Source organism: Entelurus aequoreus, linkage group LG20, assembly GCF_033978785.1.
Source record: "Entelurus aequoreus isolate RoL-2023_Sb linkage group LG20, RoL_Eaeq_v1.1, whole genome shotgun sequence".
NCBI lineage: Eukaryota > Metazoa > Chordata > Actinopteri > Syngnathiformes > Syngnathidae > Entelurus > Entelurus aequoreus.
The window spans coordinates 9927461-9952239 of NC_084750.1; the positions used below are offsets into that span (position 1 = coordinate 9927461).

At 35.8% G+C, this 24779-nt stretch overlaps 1 protein-coding gene and 1 long non-coding RNA gene across 2 annotated transcripts in view; both read right to left on the reverse strand.

Annotated features, from left to right (window-relative positions):
- LOC133635909 (uncharacterized) overlaps positions 1 to 24779 on the reverse strand; it is a 397010-nt gene that overhangs the window by 212296 nt on the left and 159935 nt on the right. The window contains exon 8 of the long non-coding RNA XR_009822138.1: positions 485 to 550. This is a non-coding gene — a long non-coding RNA (uncharacterized LOC133635909). The remainder of the gene's footprint in view (positions 1 to 484; positions 551 to 24779) is intronic.
- LOC133636365 (uncharacterized) lies at positions 8945 to 11996 on the reverse strand. Its single transcript, XM_062030356.1, has 5 exons — positions 11371 to 11996; positions 11185 to 11316; positions 9944 to 10115; positions 9637 to 9789; positions 8945 to 9371 (listed from the first exon to the last, which is right to left on the reverse strand). The coding sequence occupies exons 1-5, from the start codon at positions 11735 to 11737 to the stop codon at positions 8945 to 8947; spliced, it is 1251 nt and encodes a 416-aa protein (XP_061886340.1). The 5' UTR covers positions 11738 to 11996.

Here is a 24779-nt window from a genome sequence, read left to right on the forward strand (position 1 = left end):
ATATATATATACATACATATACAGTGGGGCAAAAAAGTATTTAGTCAGCCACCCATTGATTGTCAATGGGTGGCTGACTAAATACTTTTTTGCCCCACTGTGTGTATATATATATATATATATATATATATATATATATATATATATATATATATATATATATATATATATATATATATATATATATATATATATATATATATATATATATAAACACACAAAGCTCTATGGTCCATAAATGGTGATACTTTTGGAGAGGATGGGGTGTGGTTTCATTTACAATCTCTAAGGGAACACACACACACACACACACACACACACACACACACACACACACACACACACACACACACACTGGACTCAAAAGTAGGTTATAAATGTGGAGCAACATTTACACCACATCATGTTTAGACCACAAGGAAGTGTTTTAAATGTACATTTTAATCATCAGAAGTCATTGAAATGTAACACAAAAGTTCCTTACCTTGGTAAAAAAGGTGACATTAGAAGCTTCATCAAGGCTGGAAGCTTCTGGTCTTCATCACACAATCTGTGGGAGGAAGAAGATCATGTTTGTGTTTAATCACCTGGAATCATTTCAACAAATCATCTTTTATATGAGGAGTAGAAATAGAACTGCTTTTTGCTATTGAATCTGTCCAGCAGGTGGTGCTACTGCTCTGTCCTTCCATTGAGGTGAACAGCCATGGTGATAGATTTGAACACTAAACCCAAAGCACACAAATAAGTCCAATAAAACGTTTCATCTTCACGTCACATACAACATCAACACGTGGTTTGGATTGACGAGGCTGAGACTTTGAATCCATCATCGCCGCCTGCTTCAACGTCACGTCCACAACTTTTCTCTCCCTCAAGGTGACCAAAGCCCTTTTTCTTCCATTTCTTCTTTCCCACCCGGGTGAAAAAGGCAGTCAGAAATGATGGCGACGATAGCAGCGATGGAGTGTCAGTGTCACTTGAGGTCAGCGATGGTGAAAGCAGATACTTTTGTGAGAGGAGCAGGAGATGGACAACTAAATGGCACACTCAACAAAGCAGCCTTAATTGCTTCCTGTCTTAGTGGGACAGGACAAAAGGGATATAATTGTGTATTGGTGGGATAGGACAAAAGGGATATAATTGTGTGTATTAAGCGCAACAATCACAACAACAAACACTCAGTGAAAAGCTAATAAGTCATCTTAAAGTTGACATTTTATTTCTTTTTTAGGCGATAAAATCTTCAAGGTTTGGTAAGTTAGAAAAGAAAGGAACACGCATTTGGTGTCAGAAGTGGGATTCCTCTTGCAAGATACACAACAACAACAACATAGAATGACGGCTTTAAAGATGCATTAATTATACGACTAACATTTTGAAGTTAAAAGTAGAAAAGGCTTTATTTTAATGATATTAAAAACCTCTAAAGGCTTAGTGGCCACATGCGTGGACAGCACCTTTTAGCTCTTATTTCCAAAATGGTGCACACTACTGAATTGGGGTCTTATGGCCACTTATGTGGACACTTATACTGCCATCTGGTGGTGTCAGAAGAGTATAACATACAATGGAATTTGGGGGGGGGGAAAAGTGTAAAAATAAGAATTAGCATGTCACTAAACATGAAGTACACGTTTGTGTACTTATGGACTAAGTACATCATATCAAAAGATGATTCTTAGTTTTTATTCTAATTAGGGTCCAATAAGCCTAAATAGCAAAGAGAATTAAAAAAAACAGCATGTAAACAAACAGCTTGGGCCTTAAGAGGCTAAAGATGACATTTTATTTCTTTTTTAGGCGACAAAATCTTCAAGGTTTGGTAAGTTAGAAAAGGAAGGAACACACATTTGGTGTCAGAAGTGGGATTCCTCTTGCAAGATACACAACAACAACATAGAATGAAGGCTTTAAAGATGCATTAATTATACGACTAACATTTTGAAGTTAAAAGTAGAAAAGCCTTTATTTTAATGAGATATTAAAAACCTCTAAAGGCTTAGTGGCCACATGCGTGGACAGCACCTTTTAGCTCTTATTTCCAAAATGGTGTACACTACTGAATTGGGGTCTTATGGCCACTTATGTGGACATTTATACTGCCATCTGGTGGTGTCAGAAGAGTATAACATACAATGGAATTTGGAAAAAAAAGTGTAAAAATAAGAATTAGCATGTCACTAAACATGAAGTACACGTTTGTGTACTTATGGACTAAGTACATCATATCAAAAGATGATTGTTAGTTTTTATTCTAATTAGGGTCAATAAGCCTAAATAGCAAAGAGAATTAAAAAAAATCATGTAAACAAACAGCTTGGGCCTTAAGAGGCTAAAGATGACATTTTATTTATTTTTTAGGCGACAAAATCTTCAAGGTTTGGTAAGTTAGAAAAGGAAGGAACACACATTTGGTGTCAGAAGTGGGATTCCTCTTGCAAGATACACAATAACAACATAGAATGACGGCTTTAAAGATGCATTAATTATACGACTAACATTTTGAAGTTAAAAGTAGAAAAGGCTTTATTTTAATGAGATATTAAAAACCTCTAAAGGCTTAGTGGCCACATGCGTGGACAGCACCTTTTAGCTCTTATTTCCAAAATGGTGTACACTACTGAATTGGGGTCTTATGGCCACTTATGTGGACACTTATACTGCCATCTGGTGGTGTCAGAAGAGCATAACATACAATGGAATTTGGGGGGGAAAAAAGTGTAAAAATAAGAATTAGCATGTCACTAAACATGAAGTACACGTTTGTGTACTTATGGACTAAGTACATCATATCAAAAGATGATTGTTAGTTTTTATTCTAATTAGGGTCCAATAAGCCTAAATAGCAAAGACAAATAATAATAAAAAAAGCATGTAAACAAACAGCTTGGGCCTTAAGAGGCTAAAGATGACATTTTATTTCTTTTTTAGGCGACAAAATCTTCAAGGTTTGGTAAGTTAGAAAAGGAAGGAACACACATTTGGTGTCAGAAGTGGGATTCCTCTTGCAAGATACACAACAACAACATAGAATGACGGCTTTAAAGATGCATTAATTATACGACTAACATTTTGAAGTTAAAAGTAGAAAAGGCTTTATTTTAATGATATTAAAAACCTCTAAAGGCTTAGTGGCCACATGCGTGGACAGCACCTTTTAGCTCTTATTTCCAAAATTGTGTACACTACTGAATTGGGGTCTTATGGCCACTTATGTGGACACTTATACTGCCATCTGGTGGTGTCAGAAGAGTATAACATACAATGGAATTTGGAAAAAAAAAGTGTAAAAATAAGAATTAGCATGTCACTAAACATGAAGTACACGTTTGTGTACTTATGGACTAAGTACATCATATCAAAAGATGATTCTTAGTTTTTATTCTAATTAGAGTCCAATAAGCCTAAATAGCAAAGAGAATTAAAAAAACAGCATGTAAACAAACAGCTTGGGCCTTAAGAGGCTAAAGATGACATTTTATTTCTTTTTAGGCGACAAAATCTTCAAGGTTTGGTAAGTTAGAAAAGGAAGGAACACACATTTGGTGTCAAAGTGGGATTTATCTTGCAAGATACACAATAACATAAAATGATGGCTTTAAAATGCATTAATTATAGGACTAACATTTTGAAGTTAAAAGTAGAAAAGGCTTTATTTTAATGATATTAAAAACATCTAAAGGCTTAGTGGCCACATGCGTGGACAGCACCTTTTAGCTCTTATTTCCAAAATGGTGTACACTACTGAATTGGGGTCTTATGGCCACTTATGTGGACACTTATACTGCCATCTGGTGGTGTCAGAAGAGTATAACATACAATGGAATTTGGAAAAAAAAAGTGTAAAAATAAGAATTAGCATGTCAGTAAACATGAAGTACACGTTTGTGTACTTATGGACTAAGTACATCATATCAAAAGATGATTCTTAGTTTTTATTCTAATTAGGGTCCAATAAGCCTAAATAGCAAAGAGAAATAAAAAACAGCATGTAAACAAACAGCTTGGGCCTTAAGAGGCTAAAGATGACATTTTATTTCTTTTTTAGGCGACAAAATCTTCAAGGTTTGGTAAGTTAGAAAAGGAAGGAACACACATTTGGTGTCAGAAGTGGGATTTATCTTGCAAGATACACAATAACATAAAATGATGGCTTTAAAGATGCATTAATTATAGGATTAACATTTTGAAGTTAAAAGTAGAAAAGGCTTTATTTTAATGATATTAAAAACCTCTAAAGGCTTAGTGGCCACATGCGTGGACAGCACCTTTTAGCTCTTATTTCCCAAATGGTGTACACTACTGAATTGGGGTCTTATGGCCACTTATGTGGACACTTATACTGCCATCTGGGTGGTGTCAGAAGAGCATAACATACAATGGAATTTGGGGGGGGGGAAAGTGTAAAAATAAGAATTAGCATGTCACTAAACATGAAGTACATGTTTGTGTACTTATGGACTAAGTACATCATATCAAAAGATGATTGTTAGTTTTTATTCTAATTAGGGTCCAATAAGCCTAAATAGCAAAGAGAAATAAAAAAAAGCATGTAAACAAACAGCTTGGGCCTTAAGAGGCTAAAGATGACATTTTATTTCTTTTTTAGGCGACAAAATCTTCAAGGTTTGGTAAGTTAGAAAAGGAAGGAACACACATTTGGTGTCAGAAGTGGGATTCCTCTTGCAAGATACACAACAACAACATAGAATGACGGCTTTAAAGATGCATTAATTATACGACTAACATTTTGAAGTTAAAAGTAGAAAAGGCTTTATTTTAATGATATTAAAAACCTCTAAAGGCTTAGTGGCCACATGCGTGGACAGCACCTTTTAGCTCTTATTTCCCAAATTGTGTACACTACTGAATTGGGGTTTTATGGCCGCTTATGTGGACACTTATACTGCCATCTGGTGGTGTCAGAAGAGTATAACATACAATGAAATTTGGGGAAAAAAAGTGTAAAAATAAGAATTAGCATGTCACTAAACATGAAGTACACATTTGTGTACTTATGGACTAAGTACATCATATCAAAAGATGATTCTTAGTTTTTATTCTAATTAGAGTCCAATAAGCCCAAATAGCAAAGAGAAATAAAAAAACAGCATGTAAACAAACAGCTCGGGCCTTAAGAGGCTAAAGATGACATTTTATTTCTTTTTTAGGCGACAAAATCTTCAAGGTTTGGTAAGTTAGAAAAGGAAGGAACACACATTTGGTGTCAGAAGTGGGATTCCTCTTGCAAGATACACAACAACAACATAGAATGACGGCTTTAAAGATGCATTAATTATACGACTAACATTTTGAAGTTAAAAGTAGAAAAGGCTTTATTTTAATGAGGTATTAAAAACCTCTAAAGGCTTAGTGGCCACATGCGTGGACAGCACCTTTTAGCTCTTATTTCCAAAATGGTGTACACTACTGAATTGGGGTCTTATGGCCACTTATGTGGACACTTATACTGCCATCTGGTGGCTTATGTGGACACTTATACTGCCATCTGGTGGTGTCAGAAGAGTATAACATACAATGGAATTTGGAAAAAAAAAGTGTAAAAATAAGAATTAGCATGTCACTAAACATGAAGTACACGTTTGTGTACTTATGGACTAAGTACATCATATCAAAAGATGATTCTTAGTTTTTATTCTAATTAGAGTCCAATAAGCCTAAATAGCAAAGAGAAATTAAAAAAAAGCATGTAAACAAACAGCTTGGGCCTTAAGAGGCTAAAGATGACATTTTATTTCTTTTTTAGGCGACAAAATCTTCAAGGTTTGGTAAGTTAGAAAAGGAAGGAACACACATTTGGTGTCAGAAGTGGGATTTCTCTTGCGAGATACACAATAACATAAAATGATGGCTTTAAAAATGCATTAATTATAGGACTAATATTTTGAAGTTAAAAGTAGAAAAAGGCTTTGTTTTAATGAGATATAAATAGTTTTCAGTTTGTTATTCTGATAAGTAAGGTACACACATTTGGTGTCCGAAACGGAAGTTTAAAAGAAAACTTAAGCAAGATTTGATACAGCATAAAAGTATTGACGTATAAGAAAAAGAAGACAAATTAGAAACAGCACAATAAAATAAATGCTGTGGAAATATAGTAAGCACTCACACCTTGTCAAATTGCACATTTTTTAAAATAATGGTGGGAATATTTGGGCGCCTCACAAGTCCAAACTCATTCTTGGCGTGACGATTCGATTGAGAATCCATGGAAGCAGAGTTTTACCATGAAGTATTTTCCTGTGATGAAGGCCAGAGCAATCACGATCACGCCTGGAGGATCATTCGGTATCGGCAAGTAGAACAAACTGAATATAAGCAGTGTAAAGGTGACTAATTGGCTAGTTCATGTTTAGAATGATGTTTCATTCAACCTAATTAGAAGGTCAATAACATGTTCATGCTCCAACTATGAAAGCATTTATACATTAATGATATATTATCCATTTATTAATTATAATCCCACTTTGTAAAAATATGTTTAGTCATGATAAACAAAGTATATGTATACAAAATATTTACCAATAATATAGAAGTCAAAAAAGATTTGATTTCATTGTGTAAAAAGGAACTTCAACGGACTTTAAATATCTTGAAGACCAGGAAATGTATAACAAAACATGTAACTGCTATAAAAATAGGTGTCATTCTAAAAATGAGAATATTGTTGGTTTATTCCGGCGTGAACACAATATATGGCTCTTAACAGGCAACTCAAGATATTTCAAGCCTTCTTTTGATATCATTTTGATGATTATGGCTTACCCTTTATGAAAACCTTGCATTGAAAATGTGAGGAAATGTGGGCTTTTCAAAAAGTGTAAGCCACAACCATTAGAATGATAATAAATACAAGCTTGACATTTAATGACTTTATATCACGTTAGTTTCACATTTCAAGTTGAAATGCTGCACGATATTCTCGTTTTTGGAGTTTCACTTTTATGTAAATATGATAATACATCTTTAGTATAAATAAAAAAAATAGAAAATACTTATACAAGAAAATTTTGACAGACTTTTAATTAGAGATGTCCGATAATATCGGCCTGCCGATATTATCGGCCGATATATGCGTTAAAATGTAATATCGGAAATTATCGGTATCGTTTTTTTTTTATTATCGGTATCGTTTTTTTTTTATTTATTTAATTTTTTAATTTTTTTTAAATTTATTAAATCCACATAAAAAACACAAGATACACTTACAATTAGTGCACCAACCCAAAAAACCTCCCTCCCCCATTTACACTCATTCACACAAAAGGGTTGTTTCTTTCTGTTATTAATATTCTGCTTCCTACATTATATATCAATATATATCAATACAGTCTGCAAGGGATACAGTTATTAATATTAACAATATATATATCAATACAGTCTGCAAGGGATACAGTTATTAATATTAACAATATATATCAATACAGTCTGCAAGGGATACAGTTATTAATATTAACAATATTAGACGGTGAGCTGACATGAGAAAAAGTGCCTAGAAAATGAATTTCGCTCCCACGTCTAAGCACAACTTGTTCAATGCATTTTTGCATAGATAATACCCTTCTGGACTTTGGGTTAAAAGTTCAGAACATGATACCTAGCCAAATTTTGTCACAAGCCAGAAATGTATATAGAGGTAAATCACAAAAAACGAAAATCTTGTGCTGCAGTTTTGGCTTGTAAAATATGTCTTATTCATTTTGGCAACACAAAATCTTTCTCAAATATCATAAATACATATACCTAACATCTGAAACAAATATTGGTGCCTTAGTATACTCATATGTGAATTTAGATCATGAAATGTAGCAAATTTCTTAAAAAACGATTCAACTGAAGTGATTTGCCCCAGCACAATGAAGCACACACTTATTAAATTTAGCTAAAAGCTTATGTATCATACATTAAAAAAATGTCACAACCTTCTATGTAATCAAAGGTACAAAAGAAGTAACACACCGTGGCCAAAAGTGGCTTAAAATCTAGCAAAATATTACCATGCACCCCAAAACTGGAATAAGGCAAAAATGGACAAGATTAAAATAGATGCAGTAAAGGCCCAAATTGGTATAAAATATGATAAATATTTATTAAAGTAGCAAATTGTTTCACAGCATGTGTCATTTATACCCCCCCCCCCCCCACACACACACACACACACAAACACACACAAAAGACCAAAACAAATTTGAAAAAAAAGGTAATACAGACATTATTTAAGCTTTACCGTTAAAATGGCAGTGTGGCATCTCGATAATCAAACATCTTGATAAAGAAACAAAAGTGGCAAATTTTACATGGTGACATGGTGCGTAATTACTCATCAATATCACTTTCATCTGTGTCATCATCCCATGCACCTCTTTCTTCTGTTTCCTTTGAAACATTTCCACAGTTCTGGCAGTGACATAAATCAGTACAAGACATTTTTGCAGACATACATGAACATCTTTCTGTTTCACATTTGCTTGTCTTGCAACCACAGTGGACTACCTGCAGCACACTATCTGGGGCAGGATTTCTAGTCATCCATCTTACTGTTAACTCCCCATCCTCAATGTACCATCCATTGCCAATGGGTGAAGGGGCACACATCATACCAGTCAGGGAATGTCGCATTACTGCTGCTTGGTAGTTTGCCCTTTTGCAGTGTTGGTGGAGGGCATCACTTGTTGGGGGAATGGACAGTTCTGGCAAAGCTGACGATGCCATACAGAATGTTTTGTATCTTGCATCGTTCACGTCTTTGGCAGATGCCTGTCCATACAGGTGGCACACATATTTGCTCAGTGTTTTGAACGTAGACTGGTCAAGGTTAAAACTGCTGCCCAGATTTGAGAACGCAGTCAGGTATTCGTCTTTCTGACAAGCAAGAGAAAATGTCTTCCTTTTGCCCTTGCCATGAAAGGCACTGGTCGAGTCACAACCTGTGAAGGTATGGATGCCAATGAGTGCAGAACAAACACAGTTCAACAGGCACAACAGATTTAGCTTCAGATACATTTAAATCCTCTGCTGTGGGAGGCCACGGGCATTTCATACCGGGAGAGTCACTTAGAAGGCGCTTCAATATCAGCCCTGCACTGTAAAGTGTCCTTGTGTTCTCCGTGGTATTCTGACCAGCTGTTGTACTAGCCGTGTGTTCACTGTCACTTTCAGCTTGGCTTTCAGCTTGGCTCACCTCAGTTGACTCGGTAGTTGATGGTGATGTGCCTGATGGCAGAGGTACCCTGTCTGCTAACGATAATGTCTCAACAAAAACCATTTCAGAGACGTTGCGCTGGGGAGGGCAGTGGAAAACCAGCTGGGGGAAATCACGGACCAACCTTCTTTTCAGTTTATCCCTCCTGAAACATAAAGTTAAAGGGAAATATGAGCACATTACACACAGACACAGACACAGACACACACACACACACACACACACACACACACACACACACACACACACACACACACACACACACACACACACACACACACACACACACACACACATCAATGATAATCAAATTACTTTAAACATACTCTCATAGCCTTTATGGGGAGAGACTAAATCTATAAATAATAAACTTTTCAGTATGAATATTTTATTATTTTTGTTTCAGTTACCTGTAGCCTGAAGCATCAAGATCTTCGTGCTTCTTAACGGTGTCCACGAACAACTTCCTTAGCTTGTCCATTCTCAGCACCTCTTTGTCAATTATAATCCTTTGACGGATCACTTGGTCACAGAAGAGGTTGTAGCTGTCAGCAAAGGGTTGTCTGAAAACACACACACACACACACACTTAACATGTGCAAAGAGTCATGCTTTCAAAGCTGTATCTTAAGCAAAACTAAATATAAGCTGCATGTTGTTGAAATTTTTTTTACTTTTTAAATGTGAGCAAAATGACAGTACAGTGTAATTACTCACATTTGTTCATCTCTGGTTGCAGTGTGCGTTGCTGTAGACAGTGACAAGAACCTGGTGTACTGTCTGTAACAGGTCCTATGGTACCGGACCTCTATAGCAACACAGTCTTTGTCGTTGATGTGCAGAAGAATGGCAGCATCTTTCTTAATCTCAGCTGCCTTCAGCAACTGGCCTTTAAAAGAAAAATAATTAGAATAAGCTTTATTGGCAAAATCAGAGATTTACAAGTAAAAAAGTGTGTGTGTGTGTGTGTGTCTTGAGTGGGGGGTTGGAGAGGTATTTATGACCCTGTGATTTACGACTCTGTGATGTGAGCTGCTGAACTCCCAGCTAAACATTCCAAGATTCAAGATATCTATTGTCATATGCACAGATAAACAGACAGTCACACTGCACAATGAAAAGCTTATTTTGCTGGTCCCCCTTGCAAATTCACAAAATATAAATATAAATATAAACTTAAGCTAAATAAAGAATCACAGAATATAAAAATTAAACAAGAATAAACTTAAACTATATTGCACACTTACAATAAACTTACTAAAAATGTAAATGCTAAGGATGTTTAATACTAATAAATATAATAAAATAAAATAAGAAACAAAAATAAAGAAATAAGATAAAGTAAATTAAAGTGTGGATCTAACAACAGATCTATAGTGGGCATGAGTAGACAGAAGCAGTATTGCACATTCAGTTCACAGTGAAGATGATAATGGATGATATGACAATGATGATGTATAAAGTGCACTATGCATTCTTCAATTATTGTAGCAGCAGTGGAGGTGACATGAAGTCACAGCAGGGATGTGGGTAGTGGTCACAGTTCAGTCAGTTCAGGGATGAGGGGTGAGGTGTGAAGGTGTGCGGGGGGAGGGGTGGGGGTTGTGATGTGTAAATCAGTCCAGGGGTGTGTGTGTGTGTGTGTGTGTGTGTGTGTGGGGGGGAGAGAGAGATTGGGGCTGTGGTGTGAAGGTATATGGGGGGATGGGTGGGGCTTCCTTTTCTAGGCCAGTGGTTCTCAAACTTTTAAATTCCAAGGTCTCCCCTTAACTCTGACAGTGTATAAATGGTCCATTTGGTTATTACAAAGTAACAACACATTCTTTCAATCCTACGCTATGTACTGTAACATTATTACTATAGATTCACACACGTGTGTGTGTGTGTGTGTGTGTGTGTGTGTGTGTGTGTGTGTGTGTGTGTGTGTGTGTGTGTGTGTGTGTGTGTGTGTCACATACCTGCCGACACGGTTTCTGCTTGTGTGAGTTGATCCCTCTGGCGTTTTCCTCCCACACGAGTGTACTTTTCCACTTTTTGACAAATTATACAGATGGCTGGCAGGACGGGGCCGGCAGAAGCAACGGGCAAACCTGAACGAGATCGAAGTTTCTTTCGGGGAGTTTCAGACGTGCCTGCTGACTGACCTGCGGCTGCAGATGGTTCTCCCACCGCCCGTGCGGTCCTTTTCTCGGCATAAAACAATGCAGATTTATCTGTAAAACGTCGGTAGCATGTTGCGTGAAACCCAGCGTCGTCAGGAATAGCGTCAAAATCTACATCCGAGCAATGTTTATAGATTTCTGCCAGATGCTTGTTCTGGTCTTGCAGACAAAGCCACTGTTTTAAATAGTTTCTGTATGTGTCCCACCGTGTCCGAGTGAAGTGCTGGACGTCCTCATTGTTCACAGATGAAAGATGCATATAGCATCTTTTATTTTCCTCTTTACGCACTTTTTTTCTAACTTTTGAGGTCTTTCGTTCCTCTTCACTCTCGGATGTTGTCGTCGCCATAGCAGGTATGTTGTTAGAATAAAGCTGCTACCTGATTGGTCCATGTGACCAAAACCGCGCCACTCCCCACTAGATATCACTGCGCCTCACTGAAAAATAGTACCGGCTTTCAACACCGATTACACAAAATGGGCTAGGTGTCAATTTCCGAACTTTTGGTATCTTACTTACTACCAGTAAATCTATTTTATGAAGTAAAAATGATGTTGTGCCGTTGGTGTGGGAGCGAAACTGAACGATATGAGCCTTGACCACAGGCACTATATATATCAATACAGTCTGCAAGAGATACAGTTATTAATATTAACAATATATATCAATACAGTCTGCAAGGGATACAGTTATTAATATTAACAATATATATCAATACAGTCTGCAAGGGATACAGTTATTAATATTAACAATATATATCAATACAGTCTGCAAGGGATACAGTTATTAATATTAACAATATATATCAATACAGTCTGCAAGGGATACAGTTATTAATATTAACAATATATATCAATACAGTCTGCAAGGGATACAGTTATTAATATTAACAATATATATCAATACAGTCTGCAAGAGATACAGTTATTAATATTAACAATATATATCAATACAGTCTGCAAGAGATACAGTTATTAAAATTAACAATATATATCAATACAGTCTGCAAGGGATACAGTTATTAATATTAACAATATATATCAATACAGTCTGCAAGAGATACAGTTATTAATATTAACAATATATATCAATACAGTCTGCAAGAGATACAGTTATTAAAATTAACAATATATATCAATACAGTCTGCAAGGGATACAGTCCGTAAGCACACATGATTGTCCACTAATAGTACTAACCTTTAACAGTTAATTTTACTCATTTTCATTCATTACTATTTTCTATGTAACTGTTTTTATATTGTTTTACTTTCTTTTTTATTCAAGAAAATGTTTTTAATTTACTTATCTTATTTTACTAATTTTTTTTAAAAAGTACCTTATCTTCACCATACCTGGTTGTCCAAATTAGGCATAATAATGTGTTAATTCCACGACTGCATATATCGGTTGATATCGGTATCGGTAATTAAAGAGTTGGACAATATCGGAATATCGGATATCGGCAAAAAGCCATTATCGGACATCCCTACTTTTAATGTGTTTTTTGGATACAAAAATGTCAAAATACTCTACCGAAAGCAACCCAAATTTGTTGACAGAGGCAAGATTTTAAAATGATTACTATGTCATCACTATGAAGCAATTGAACATTTAATGACAAATTAAATAAAAAATACATCAAGCAAATAATATTTTAAGGCACACGATTTCTTTTGTATGGGCTTTAACGTTCTAAATTGCAATATGTACTGGGGGTCTAATGGGTATAAACATGTTGCATCATGAAATATAGTAATACACATACTTACAGTAAAGATAAACTAAGTACACATTACCAGCATTTGCACTAAATGTCATGCAAATTGTAAAACAGCAAACATTTATTTAACTAAACTATTTGGGGTGCATGAAATTCTGTCTTATTCTGAGCCTAAAACCACGTCACTGTGGTCCAGTGTGGGACGGCTTTATAGCCAAAAGTGCTGAATGGAAGAGGATAAAAGAGAAAATATGAAGTAATCCTCCTGTAATCCTAAAAGATCCCAGCATGCAAAGAAATGTTAATCCCGAGTAATGATATCTGATCCTTGCAAAGGTCCACTTTCTAGCATGCAGCAGCAAGAAAGGATGGAAAGGTGAAAAGAAGATATTATTACTGTGCTGAAAGACGTGATGACTTTCCAAGTAAATGTGCTGCGTGGACAAAACCTCAGAAACATGCTGGACAGGAGATTTGCTGTCTTGATAGCTTCTGAATCCATTTCACTTTTAACCACAGATTAACCTTGATCCTGCATATCTTGGATTATCCACTCAGTGACAAGTGCATATGTGCGCTCTTCACAAATGCATGCATTTATACACGCAAACAAACACACAAACACACACACACACAAACAAACACACAAACACACACGGAAACAAGGCTGAGTCTCTTGGGTCTGCTGTGGTTGTCTTCTGACCATCTGAACTTAAAGTGGAACTGCACTTCTTTTTTGGAATTGTTCACAATCATCATGAAAGACATGACAACGGATGGATTAAAAAAAAAAAAAAAAGAAGCATTCTAAATATTAAAGGCCTACTGAAATTAGATTTTTTTATTTAAACGGGAATAGCAGATCCATTCTATGTGTCATACTTGATCATTTCGCGATATTGCCATATTTTTGCTGAAAGGATTTGGTAGAGAAAATCGACTATAAAGTTCGCAACTTTTGCTCGCTGATAAAAAAAAGCCTTGCCTGTAGCGGAAGTAGCGTGACGTCACAGGAGCTAGTATTCCTCACAATTCCCCGTTGTTTACAATGGAGCGAGAGAGATTCGGACCGAGAAAGTGATGATTACCCCATTAATTTGAGCGAGGATGAAAGATTCGTAGATGAGGAACGTTACAGTGAAGGACTAGAGAGGCAGTGCAGGACGTATCTTTTTTCGCTCTGACCGTAACTTAGGTACAAGCTGGCTCATTGGATTCCACACTCTCCTTTTTCTATTGTGGATCACGGATTTGTATTTTAAACCACCTGGGATACTATATCCTCTTGGAAATGAGAGTCGAGAACGCGAAATGGACATTCAGTGCCTTTTATCTCCACGACAATACATCGGCGAAATGCTTTAGCTACGAGCTAACGTGATAGCATCGTGCTTTAACTGCATATAGAAACAAAAAAAATAAACCCCTGACTGGAAGGATAGATAGAAAATCAACAATACTATTAAACCGTGGACATGTAAATACACGGTTAATGCTTTCCAGGCTGGCGAAGGTTAACAATGCTGTGCTAACGACGCCATTGAAGCTAACTTAGTAACTTAGCAATGGGACCTCACAGAGCTATGCTAAAAACATTAGCTCTCCAACTACGCCAGCCAGCCCTCATTTGCTCATCAACACCCGTGCTTACCTGCGTTCCAGCGATCGGCGGAAGGACGAAGGACTTCACCCGATGCGTTTGGCGGCCCGGAGACGTAGGAAGTCAAGGTGAGGTCGGCGGCTAGCGCAGCTAGCGCTCCAACAAAGTCCTCCTGGTTGTGTTGCTGTAGTCCGCTGCTAATACACCGATCCGACCTACAACTGTCTTCTTTGCAGCCTTCATTGTTCATTAAACAAATTGCAAAAGATGTCCAGAATACTGTGGAATTATGAAATGAAAACAGAGCTTTTTGTATAGGATTCTACGGGGTAGCATAACTTCCGTTACGCTGACTTCGTCACGCGCATACGTCATCATACCGCGACGTTTCAGCCGGATATTTCCCGGGAAGTTTAAAATGTCACTTTATAAGTTAACCCGGCCGTATTGGCATGTGTTGCAATGTTAAGATTTCATCATTGATATATAAACTATCAGACTGCGTGGTCGCTAGTAGTGGCTTTCAGTAGGTCTTTAAAGGCCTACTAAAATGAAATTTTTTCATTTAAACGGGGATAGCAGATCCATTCTATGTGTCATACTTGATCATTTTGCGATATTGCCATATTTTTGCTGAAAGGATTTGGTAGAGAACATCGACGATAAAGTTCGCAACTTTTGGTCGCTGATAAAAAAAGCCTTGCCTGTACCGGAAGTAGCGTGACGTCGCAGGTTGAAAGGCTCCTCACATCTGCACATTGTTTACACCAGCAGCGAGAGCGATTCGGACCGAGAAAGCGACGATTTCCCCATTAATTTGAGCCAGGATGAAAGATTCGTGGATGAGGAACGTGAGAGTGAAGGACTAGAGTGCAGTGCAGGACGCATCTTTTTTCGCTCTGACCGTAACTTAGGTACAAGCTGGCTCATTGGATTCCACACTCTCTCCTTTTTCTATTGTGGATCACGGATTTGTATTTTAAACCACCTGGGATACTATATCCTCTTGAAAATGAGAGTCGAGAACGCGAAATGGACATTCACAGTGACTTTTATCTCCACGACAATACATCGGTGAAGCACTTTAGCTTCGTAGCTAACGTGATAGCATCGTGCTTAACTGTGGATAGAAACAGAAGAAATAAGCCCCTGACTGGAAGGATAGACAGAAGATCAACAATACTATTATTACTTCTACTATCAGGAGACACCGAACCAAACCATGGACATGTAACTACACAGTTAATGCTGTCCAGCCTGGCGAAGCCTAGCAATGCTGTTGCTAACGACGCCATTGAAGCTAACTTAGCTACGGGACCTCAACAGAGCTATGCTAAAAACATTAGCTCTCCACCTACGCCAGCCCTCATCTGCTCATCAACACCCGTGCTCACCTGCGTTCCAGCGATCGACGAAGAACTTCACCCGATCATCGGTGCGGTCGGCGGCTAGCGTCGGATAGCGCGTCTGCTATCCAAGTCAAAGTCCTCCTGGTTGTGTTGCTGCAGCCAGCCGCTAATACACCGATCCCACCTACAACTTTCTTCTTTGCTGTCTTCATTGTTCATTAAACAAATTGCAAAAGATTCACCAACACAGATGTCCAGAATACTGTGGAATTATGTGGTGAAAACAGACGACTTAAGCTGGCCACCGTGCTATTCCAAAATGTCTGCTTCAACCATCGACGTCACGCGCAAACGTCATCATACCGCGACGTTTTCAGCCGGATATTTCGCGGGAAATGTAAAATGTCACTTTATAAGTTAACCCGGCCGTATTGGCATGTGTTGCAATGTTAAGATTTCATCATTGATATATAAACTATCAGACTGCGTGGTCGCTAGTAGTGGCTTTCAGTAGGCCTTTAAATAAACGTAACTAAAAGTCCGCTTACAGCTTAGCCAATGGGAGCTCCACTATTCCACCCATAAAATCTGATAAAAAAAATGTCAAGAAGTGCCAACAATACTCTATTTACATTTGGTGAGTTGAACATTAACAACTATAATGGATATTGTTATTATAAGTGCTGACGCAGACCAACTACTATTGATATTGTTATTATAAGTGCTAACGCAGACCGACTATTATTGATATTGTTATTATAAGTGCTAACGCAGACCAAGTACTATTGATATTGTTATTATAAGTGCTAACACAGACCAACTATTATTGATATTGTTATTATAAGTGCTAAAACAGACCAACTATTATTGATATTGTTATTATAAGTGCTAACGCAGGCCGACTGTTATTGATATTGTTATTATAAGTGCTAAGACAGACCAACTATTATTGATATTGTTATTATAAGTGCTGACGCAGACCAACTACTATTGATATTGTTATTATAAGTGCTAACGCAGACCAAGTACTATTGATATTGTTATTATAAGTGCTAACACAGACCAACTATTATTGATATTGTTATTATAAGTGCTAAAACAGACCAACTATTATTGATATTGTTATTATAAGTGCTAACGCAGGCCGACTGTTATTGATATTGTTATTATAAGTGCTAAGACAGACCAACTATTATTGATATTGTTATTATAAGTGCTAACACAGACCAACTATTATTGATATTGTTATTATAAGTGCTAACACAGACCAACTATTATTGATATTGTTATTATAAGTGCTAAAACAGACCAACTATTATTGATATTGTTATTATAAGTGCTAACGCAGACCAACTATTATTGATATTGTTATTATAAGTGCTAACACAGACCAACTATTATTGATATTGTTATTTTAAGTGCTAAAAAAGACCAACTATTATTGATATTGTTATTATAAGTGCTGACGCAGACCAACTATTATTGATATTGTTATTATAAGTGCTGACGCAGACCAACTATTATTGATATTGTTATTATAAGTGCTAACGCAGGCCGACTGTTATTGATATTGTTATTATCAGTGCTAAGACAGACCAACTATTATTAATATTGTTATTATAAGTGCTAACGCAGACTGACTATTATTGATATTGTTATTATAAGTGCTAACGCAGACCAACTATTATTGATATTGTTATTATAAGTGCTAACACAGACCAACTATTATTGATATTGTTATTATAAGTGCAAAGACAGACCAACTATTATTGATATTGTTATTATAAGTGCTAACACAGACCAACTATTATTGATATTGTTATTATAAGTGCTTAGACAGACCAACTATTATTGATATTGTTATTATAAGTGCTAACACAGACCAACTATTATTAATATTGTTATTATAAGTGCTAACGCAGACCAACTATTATTGATATTGTTATTATAAGTGCTAAAACAGACCAACTATTATTGATATTGTTATTATAAGTGCTAACGCAGACCAACTATTATTGATATTGTTATTATAAGTGCTAACGCAGACCAACTATTATTGATATTGTTATTATAAGTGCTAAAACAGACCAACTATTATTGATATTGTTATTATAAGTGCTAACGCAGACCAACTATTATTGATATTGTTATTATAAGTGCTAACACAGACCAACTATTATTGATATTGTTATTTTAAGTGCTAAAAAAGACCAACTATTATTGATATTGTTATTATAAGTGCTGACGCAGACCAACTATTATTGATATTGTTATTATAAGTGCTGACGCAGACCAACTATTATTGATATTGTTATTATAAGTGCTAACGCAGGCCGACTGTTATTGATATTGTTATTATCAGTGCTAAGACAGACCAACTATTATTAATATTGTTATTATAAGTGCTAACGCAGACTGACTATTATTGATATTGTTATTATAAGTGCTAACGCAGACCAACTATTATTGATATTGTTATTATAAGTGCTAACACAGACCAACTATTATTGATATTGTTATTATAAGTGCAAAGACAGACCAACTATTATTGATATTGTTATTATAAGTGCTAACACAGACCAACTATTATTGATATTGTTATTATAAGTGCTTAGACAGACCAACTATTATTGATATTGTTATTATAAGTGCTAACACAGACCAACTATTATTAATATTGTTATTATAAGTGCTAACGCAGACCAACTATTATTGATATTGTTATTATAAGTGCTAAAACAGACCAACTATTATTGATATTGTTATTATAAGTGCTAACGCAGACCAACTATTATTGATATTGTTATTATAAGTGCTAACGCAGACCAACTATTATTGATATTGTTATTAGAAGTGCTGACGCAGACCAACTATTATTGATATTGTTATTTTAAGTGCTAACACAGACCAACTATTATTGATATTGTTATTATAAGTGCTGACGCAGACCGACTATTTATAGCATGATCTCTTCCCTGTACCTATGTTGACATCATCGACTGATCAGCTGCTTCTTCCTTTCTTTGCTCCCTGTAAGTTTATTTTAGATCATGAATCATTGATCTAAGTTAATTTTGGATCATGAATCATTGATCTAAGTTTATTTTGGATCATGAATCATTGATCTCACCTGGAAAGTAGATGGCTGAAGATATAATCTGACAAATTGGGACACTTTGACAGCCATTTAGGATCTGGAACTGGCGAGAAGGACACCAAAAGCACTGCACTGATGGCTTCATTTTTTATTTATTGCCAGAAAATCCTAATATTTTGCACAAAGTTAAGACTTTTTTTCCACGAGGTCTTACATTTAATTTCACAATATTCTGAATTTAAACTTAGATGCATTTTCTTTCCTCGTTGACAAATCAGACTTGTTCTTTTCTCATATGAGTTATATTTTGCTATTCTATTGCTGTTTTATCCTGCAACACAAGCAGCTAATGTCGTTCTTATCTGTACTGTAAAGTTCAAATTTGAATGACAATAAAAGGAAGTCTAAGTGTAATATTTTATTCTTTAAACATTCACATTTTTTGTCAATTTGTTTCCCCTTGTAACACTTTGAGTTTTGAACGTTTTAATGACTTCTCTGAATTTCCCCTAATAATGCTTGGACTTTATAGTTTGTGTATATTGATCATAGAATGTTGGATACATTATTTAGATGTTTTTATATAAACGTGTTCCTTTTAAATGGAATAATACCTCACAGGGACAGAAGCTTTCTTTAAGATCAATTAAATTGACTATAAAACAATGATAAACTACACTCAAATAACTGCTATCTACTGTATATAAATACTTGCAATATTCACTCTCTCTCCAAACTGGACCAAATTCTCATTTGCACAAAGATATGTTTCATAAAGAAAGTATGTTGTGTAAAATGAAACTATTATGAATGTTGGCTTTCATGACTCAGATGTATTGTTGCTATAAAGATTGTTGTTGTATTCTTTCAGTCATCCCACATTGCATGCCAGCGCTAATGTAGGTAAATAATTGCTCCTCAAAGCATAGCGCAAAGTTAATTAGCACATTAGGAGCCGAAGGTCGTCCTCGCAAGCATTTAGTGGCCCTCCCTCCCCCTTCTTTCACTTTCATTAAGACACAGCCAAGACCAACTGGGATCCATCAATTCTAAACATGGAGCCTCTTAATGTACTTAATTGGCAATTTGATTAAAGTTCAGAATTGAATTGAGAAAGTTGGCTATTCATCTTTTTTCATTTTAAAGCAATATCATTTTTTCTTTTCTCTCCGGACTAAGAGAGGGAAGTCTATTAATCAAAAAGTAATATGGGCTAATTTACCAAGTTATTGACCCATTTAATAGCGTGCAGATGTGGATTGTCTGCCAAGACAAAAAATAAAGTCTTCAAATGAAATAAATGTATGCAAATAATATTCCACTGGTTCTGTCTTTGAGACCTACTTGAGCTGGCCTTTCAGGATCACTTCAAAGCAAAGTGCTCTCTTCCTAAAGTCAAGAGGAGGGGAGACGATGAGAAGACTTCCAGTGTACTTTGCCAATAAGGAGGTCGGGGGCACTTTTAACTGAAAGCCTCCAGTACGGCTACTTACAGTATTCATGCTAACACCAGGAAGATTTGTTCTTGTAAGATTTGTTTTTTGCTCTTTGTGATCACGGTGCGGGTAAATATAGTCCCAGTAAACGCTAATATCGTTAATACTTGGTTAATGTTGCCAATAGACAGGAACAAAAATAATATCAGAGCAACATGGGGCATCCTCAATAGCATTATTAAAAATGGAACTAAGAGGGACTACCCTCAATACTTCTTAGATGAAAATAAAAAAAATGACAACATAAAGGAAGTAGTTGAAAGCTTCAATAATTATTTTGTAAATATTGGACCAAAATTGGAAGAAAGGATTCCAGACCCAGTTCTAATTGAGGACTATAATGATACCATAGAGCGAAATCCCAACTCCATGTTCCTCAGTAATGTGACACAGGAGGAAATAGTTACAATCGTGAAAAAATGTAAGTCTAAGACTTCAACTGATTGTAACGGAATTGATATGGAAACGATAAAAAAGGTTATTGAAGAGATCTCAGGACCATTCATGTATATTAGTAACCTATCATTTCAAACAGGTACATTCCCAAACAAAATGAAAATAGCTAAAGTTGCACCAATTTATAAGACTGGAGACAAACATCAATTTACAAATTATAGACCTGTTTCTCTACTTCCACAATTTTCTAAAATCATTGAAAAACTGTTCAATAACAGATTAGAAAGTTTCATAAATAAAAATAGAATACTCGAAGAGAACCAATATGGATACAGAGCTAATGTTTCAACTTCAATGGCTTTAATTGAAATTACAGAAGAAATTACCAATGCAATAGACAGTAAAAAATGTGCGGCAGCGGTTTTTATGGATCTAACTAAAGCATTTGACACAATTAATCACAATATTTTAATCAAAAAACTAGAACGATATGGCATCAGAGGGTTAGTCTTAAACTGGATAAGAAGTTATCTAACGAACAGGAAACAACACGTGAAGCTAGGCCAACACACTTCTACAACGCTAAATATATCCTGTGGTGTACCACAGGGATCAATACTAGGACCTACATTATTCAATCTCTATATAAATGACATTTGTAAAGTTACAAAAGATTTAAAGTTAGTATTATTTGCGGATGATACAACAGCGTTTTGTTCAGGAGAGAACACACAGGAGATAATACAAATAATAACAGAAGAAATGAACAAATTAAAAACAGGTTTGACAAAAACAGACTATCGTTGAATCTTAGTAAAACTAAAATAATGCTATTTGGTAACAGTAGAAGAGAAAGTCAAACACAAATACAAATAGACGGAATAGAAATTGAAAGAGTAAATGAAACCCAATTTCTAGGTATAATGATTGATGATAAATTGAACTGGAAATCTCACGTAAAAAATATACCACATAAAGTTGCAAGAAACATGTCAATAATGAATAAAGCAAAACATGTTCTAGACCAAAAATCCCTTCATATTCTCTACTGCTCACTAGTGTTACCATATCTGAGCTACTGTGTAGAAATATGGGGAAATAATTACAAAAGTACACTTCATTCATTAACGGTGTTACAAAAAAGATCAGTTATAATAATACATAATGTTGGATATAGAGAACATACAAACACTTTATTTATTCAATCAAAGATACTGAAATTCCACGACATAGTGAATTTGCAAACAGCTAAAATTATGCACAAAGCAAACTATAACCTGCTAGCCAAGAATATACAACAATTCTTCTCAACAAAAGAGGAGAAATATAATCTTAGAGAAAAATGTAATTTAAAACATTTGTACGCACGTACAACACTTAAGACCTTCAGTATATCAATATGTGGAATTAAATGATGGAATGGATGAAGCAAAGCAATCAAACAATGTACTAATATGATCCACTTCAAGAAACTTCAAACTAAAAGTGTTTACAAAGTACAAAGAAGAAGAACCATGACAAACATTCTCAATTTATTTCATCCATCCATTCATTCATTCTTAAAGTAATCTTACTTATCTCATCATATGAAATATGACTTACTTCACCAATTATTATTATTAAATTCTTACTATTATTTATTTTTATTGTGATTACCTATGGAGTTTATTGTGAATAAATTGAGAACAGGAAGTGAATAAAAAAGTTTCAGCAACTGTTATGTAAAGAAAAGGGGTAGGATTAAATAAGCTCTGCTTCTTCCTACTCCTTTTCGAACATGTTGAAAAGAGAAACTGGAAATTGTGATGCATCATGTTGTATGCTTGCATGTTCCAAATAAACTCAAACTCAACTCAACTCAAATTGTTGGATGCAGTTTTAGAGTGATTTAGCCACCTACAACGAGCCTGTTATTACAAATTAGAATAAAAATAAGACCATTAAAAATACATGTGTTCTTGTCTTACACGAGGATGGTGAATGATTCAGCTTTAAGTCATTCTGGACAGATGACATGTCAAATATATTTCTTAATACCGTATTTTTCCGAGTATAAGTCGCTCTGGAGTATAAGTCGCACCGGCCGAAAATGCACAATAAAGAAGGAAAAAAAACATGTAAGTCGCATTTTTTGGGGAAATGTATTTGATAAAAGCCAACAGCAAGAATAGACAATTTAAAATGTGTAAAGAATAGTGAACAACAGGCTGAATAAGTGTACGTTATATGAGGCATAAATAACCAACTGGTATGTTAACGTAACATATTATGGTAAGAGTCATTCAAATAACTATAACATATAGAACATGCTATACGTTTACCAAACAATCTGTCACTCCTAATCGCTAAATCCCATGAAATCTTATACGTCTAGTCTCTTACGTCAATAATATTATTTGATATTTTACGCTAATGTGTTAATCATTTCACACATAAGTCGCTCCTGAGTATAAGTCGCACCCCCGGCCAAACTATGAAAAAAACTGCAACTTATAGTCCGAAAAATACGGTAATATGTGACCCGTGCTGGCAAAATGAGTCGGAATACGCACAGGCTAATTTTGAGCTACAGGCAAATAAGTGAAAAAAAATGTATCTTGGTTGAAATTGAGATTTTCACAAAAATGAGTCCATAAAGCCACAATCTAGCGATCCCAATCATGGAAATAGCAAGAAAACATCTTCAATCACCTTTATTTGAAGGTTTTGTACGAGGTATGTCTTCAGAAATTAGTCCTTTGTGTTCAAATTCCTTGAGAAAATCCAGTGTTTTCAACGCGGCAATAAGGGGGAATCCCCCTAGCCATATTTGCTATCATTGTGACGCCAACTTTACCTACTTTCTAAAAATGAGCATGGAATTCCCGATGACGCCATTCTGAACCAATAGAATTCCAGTTTTTAAACCTGTCCCGACGTAAACAAATCCGGCTTGTTGCTAAGCGGTCGTACCCTCATTGGTTGAATCACCCCGCGTGGTGCATTGTAGTATCATGGCAGCGCCCGGATGAAAAACAACACTGTAATTCCAGCTGAATATTTGGTGAAAAAAGGTGATTTTCGAACATTGAATTATTATTTTTGTGGATAAGTTAGACTGTTTTACATTCCGTAATGGATTTAGAAGGTGGAGAGGGTACACAGGCGGTTGCAAGTGCGCTAAATTCACTGCAGTCGGCGAAGTGCTGCTGGTCAGGAATATTACGGACAGCTGACCGGCTGACAAACTGACCAGTGAACAAAAAACTGTGACATAACAGTGTTGACATTTTTGTACATAACCGTTTTCAATAGAGTTGAATATATATTTTTCCTTTAGACATGAGATTTGACTTTAATTGTACCAATTTTGGTGTTGCTACAAGGACTTTTAAGGTATGGTTGCTATGGAGTTTTGTTTTGGAACATTCTTATTCTGGAACAGTCAACTTTAAGCTGGTTTTTCTCAAACTTGGTCCACTTCAATCGGATGTAACTCGGTCATTTTCTGTCCGATTCCAACAAACTATATATCATTTTGAAGGTCTTTAGATGGAGAATGTGGAAATAACAATACCATTAACATTTCCTCATTGTGACTCATTTTGCCAGCACGGGTCACATATTTCTATTTCTGACAGAAATATGTCGATCGCCAACTGGAGCACACAAGATATTTTGGCGATGGCGGCGCAGCAAAGTGTGTGTCGCTGTGCCAGTTTGCACCTACGTTCCAAACGTGCTAAATTTGGT

Bases quoted from the DNA above. Each gene is read 5' to 3' on its own strand.
- LOC133636365 (XM_062030356.1), bottom strand. From the start codon at position 11,737: ATGGCGACGACAACATCCGAGAGTGAAGAGGAACGAAAGACCTCAAAA. The intron at 11,317-11,370 runs GTCAGTCAGCAG...GATCTCGTTCAG, and splicing joins AGAACCATCTGCAGCCGCAG to GTTTGCCCGTTGCTTCTGCC. The intron at 9,790-9,943 runs GTGAGTAATTAC...GTGTGTTTTCAG, and splicing joins GCAACCAGAGATGAACAAAT to ACAACCCTTTGCTGACAGCT.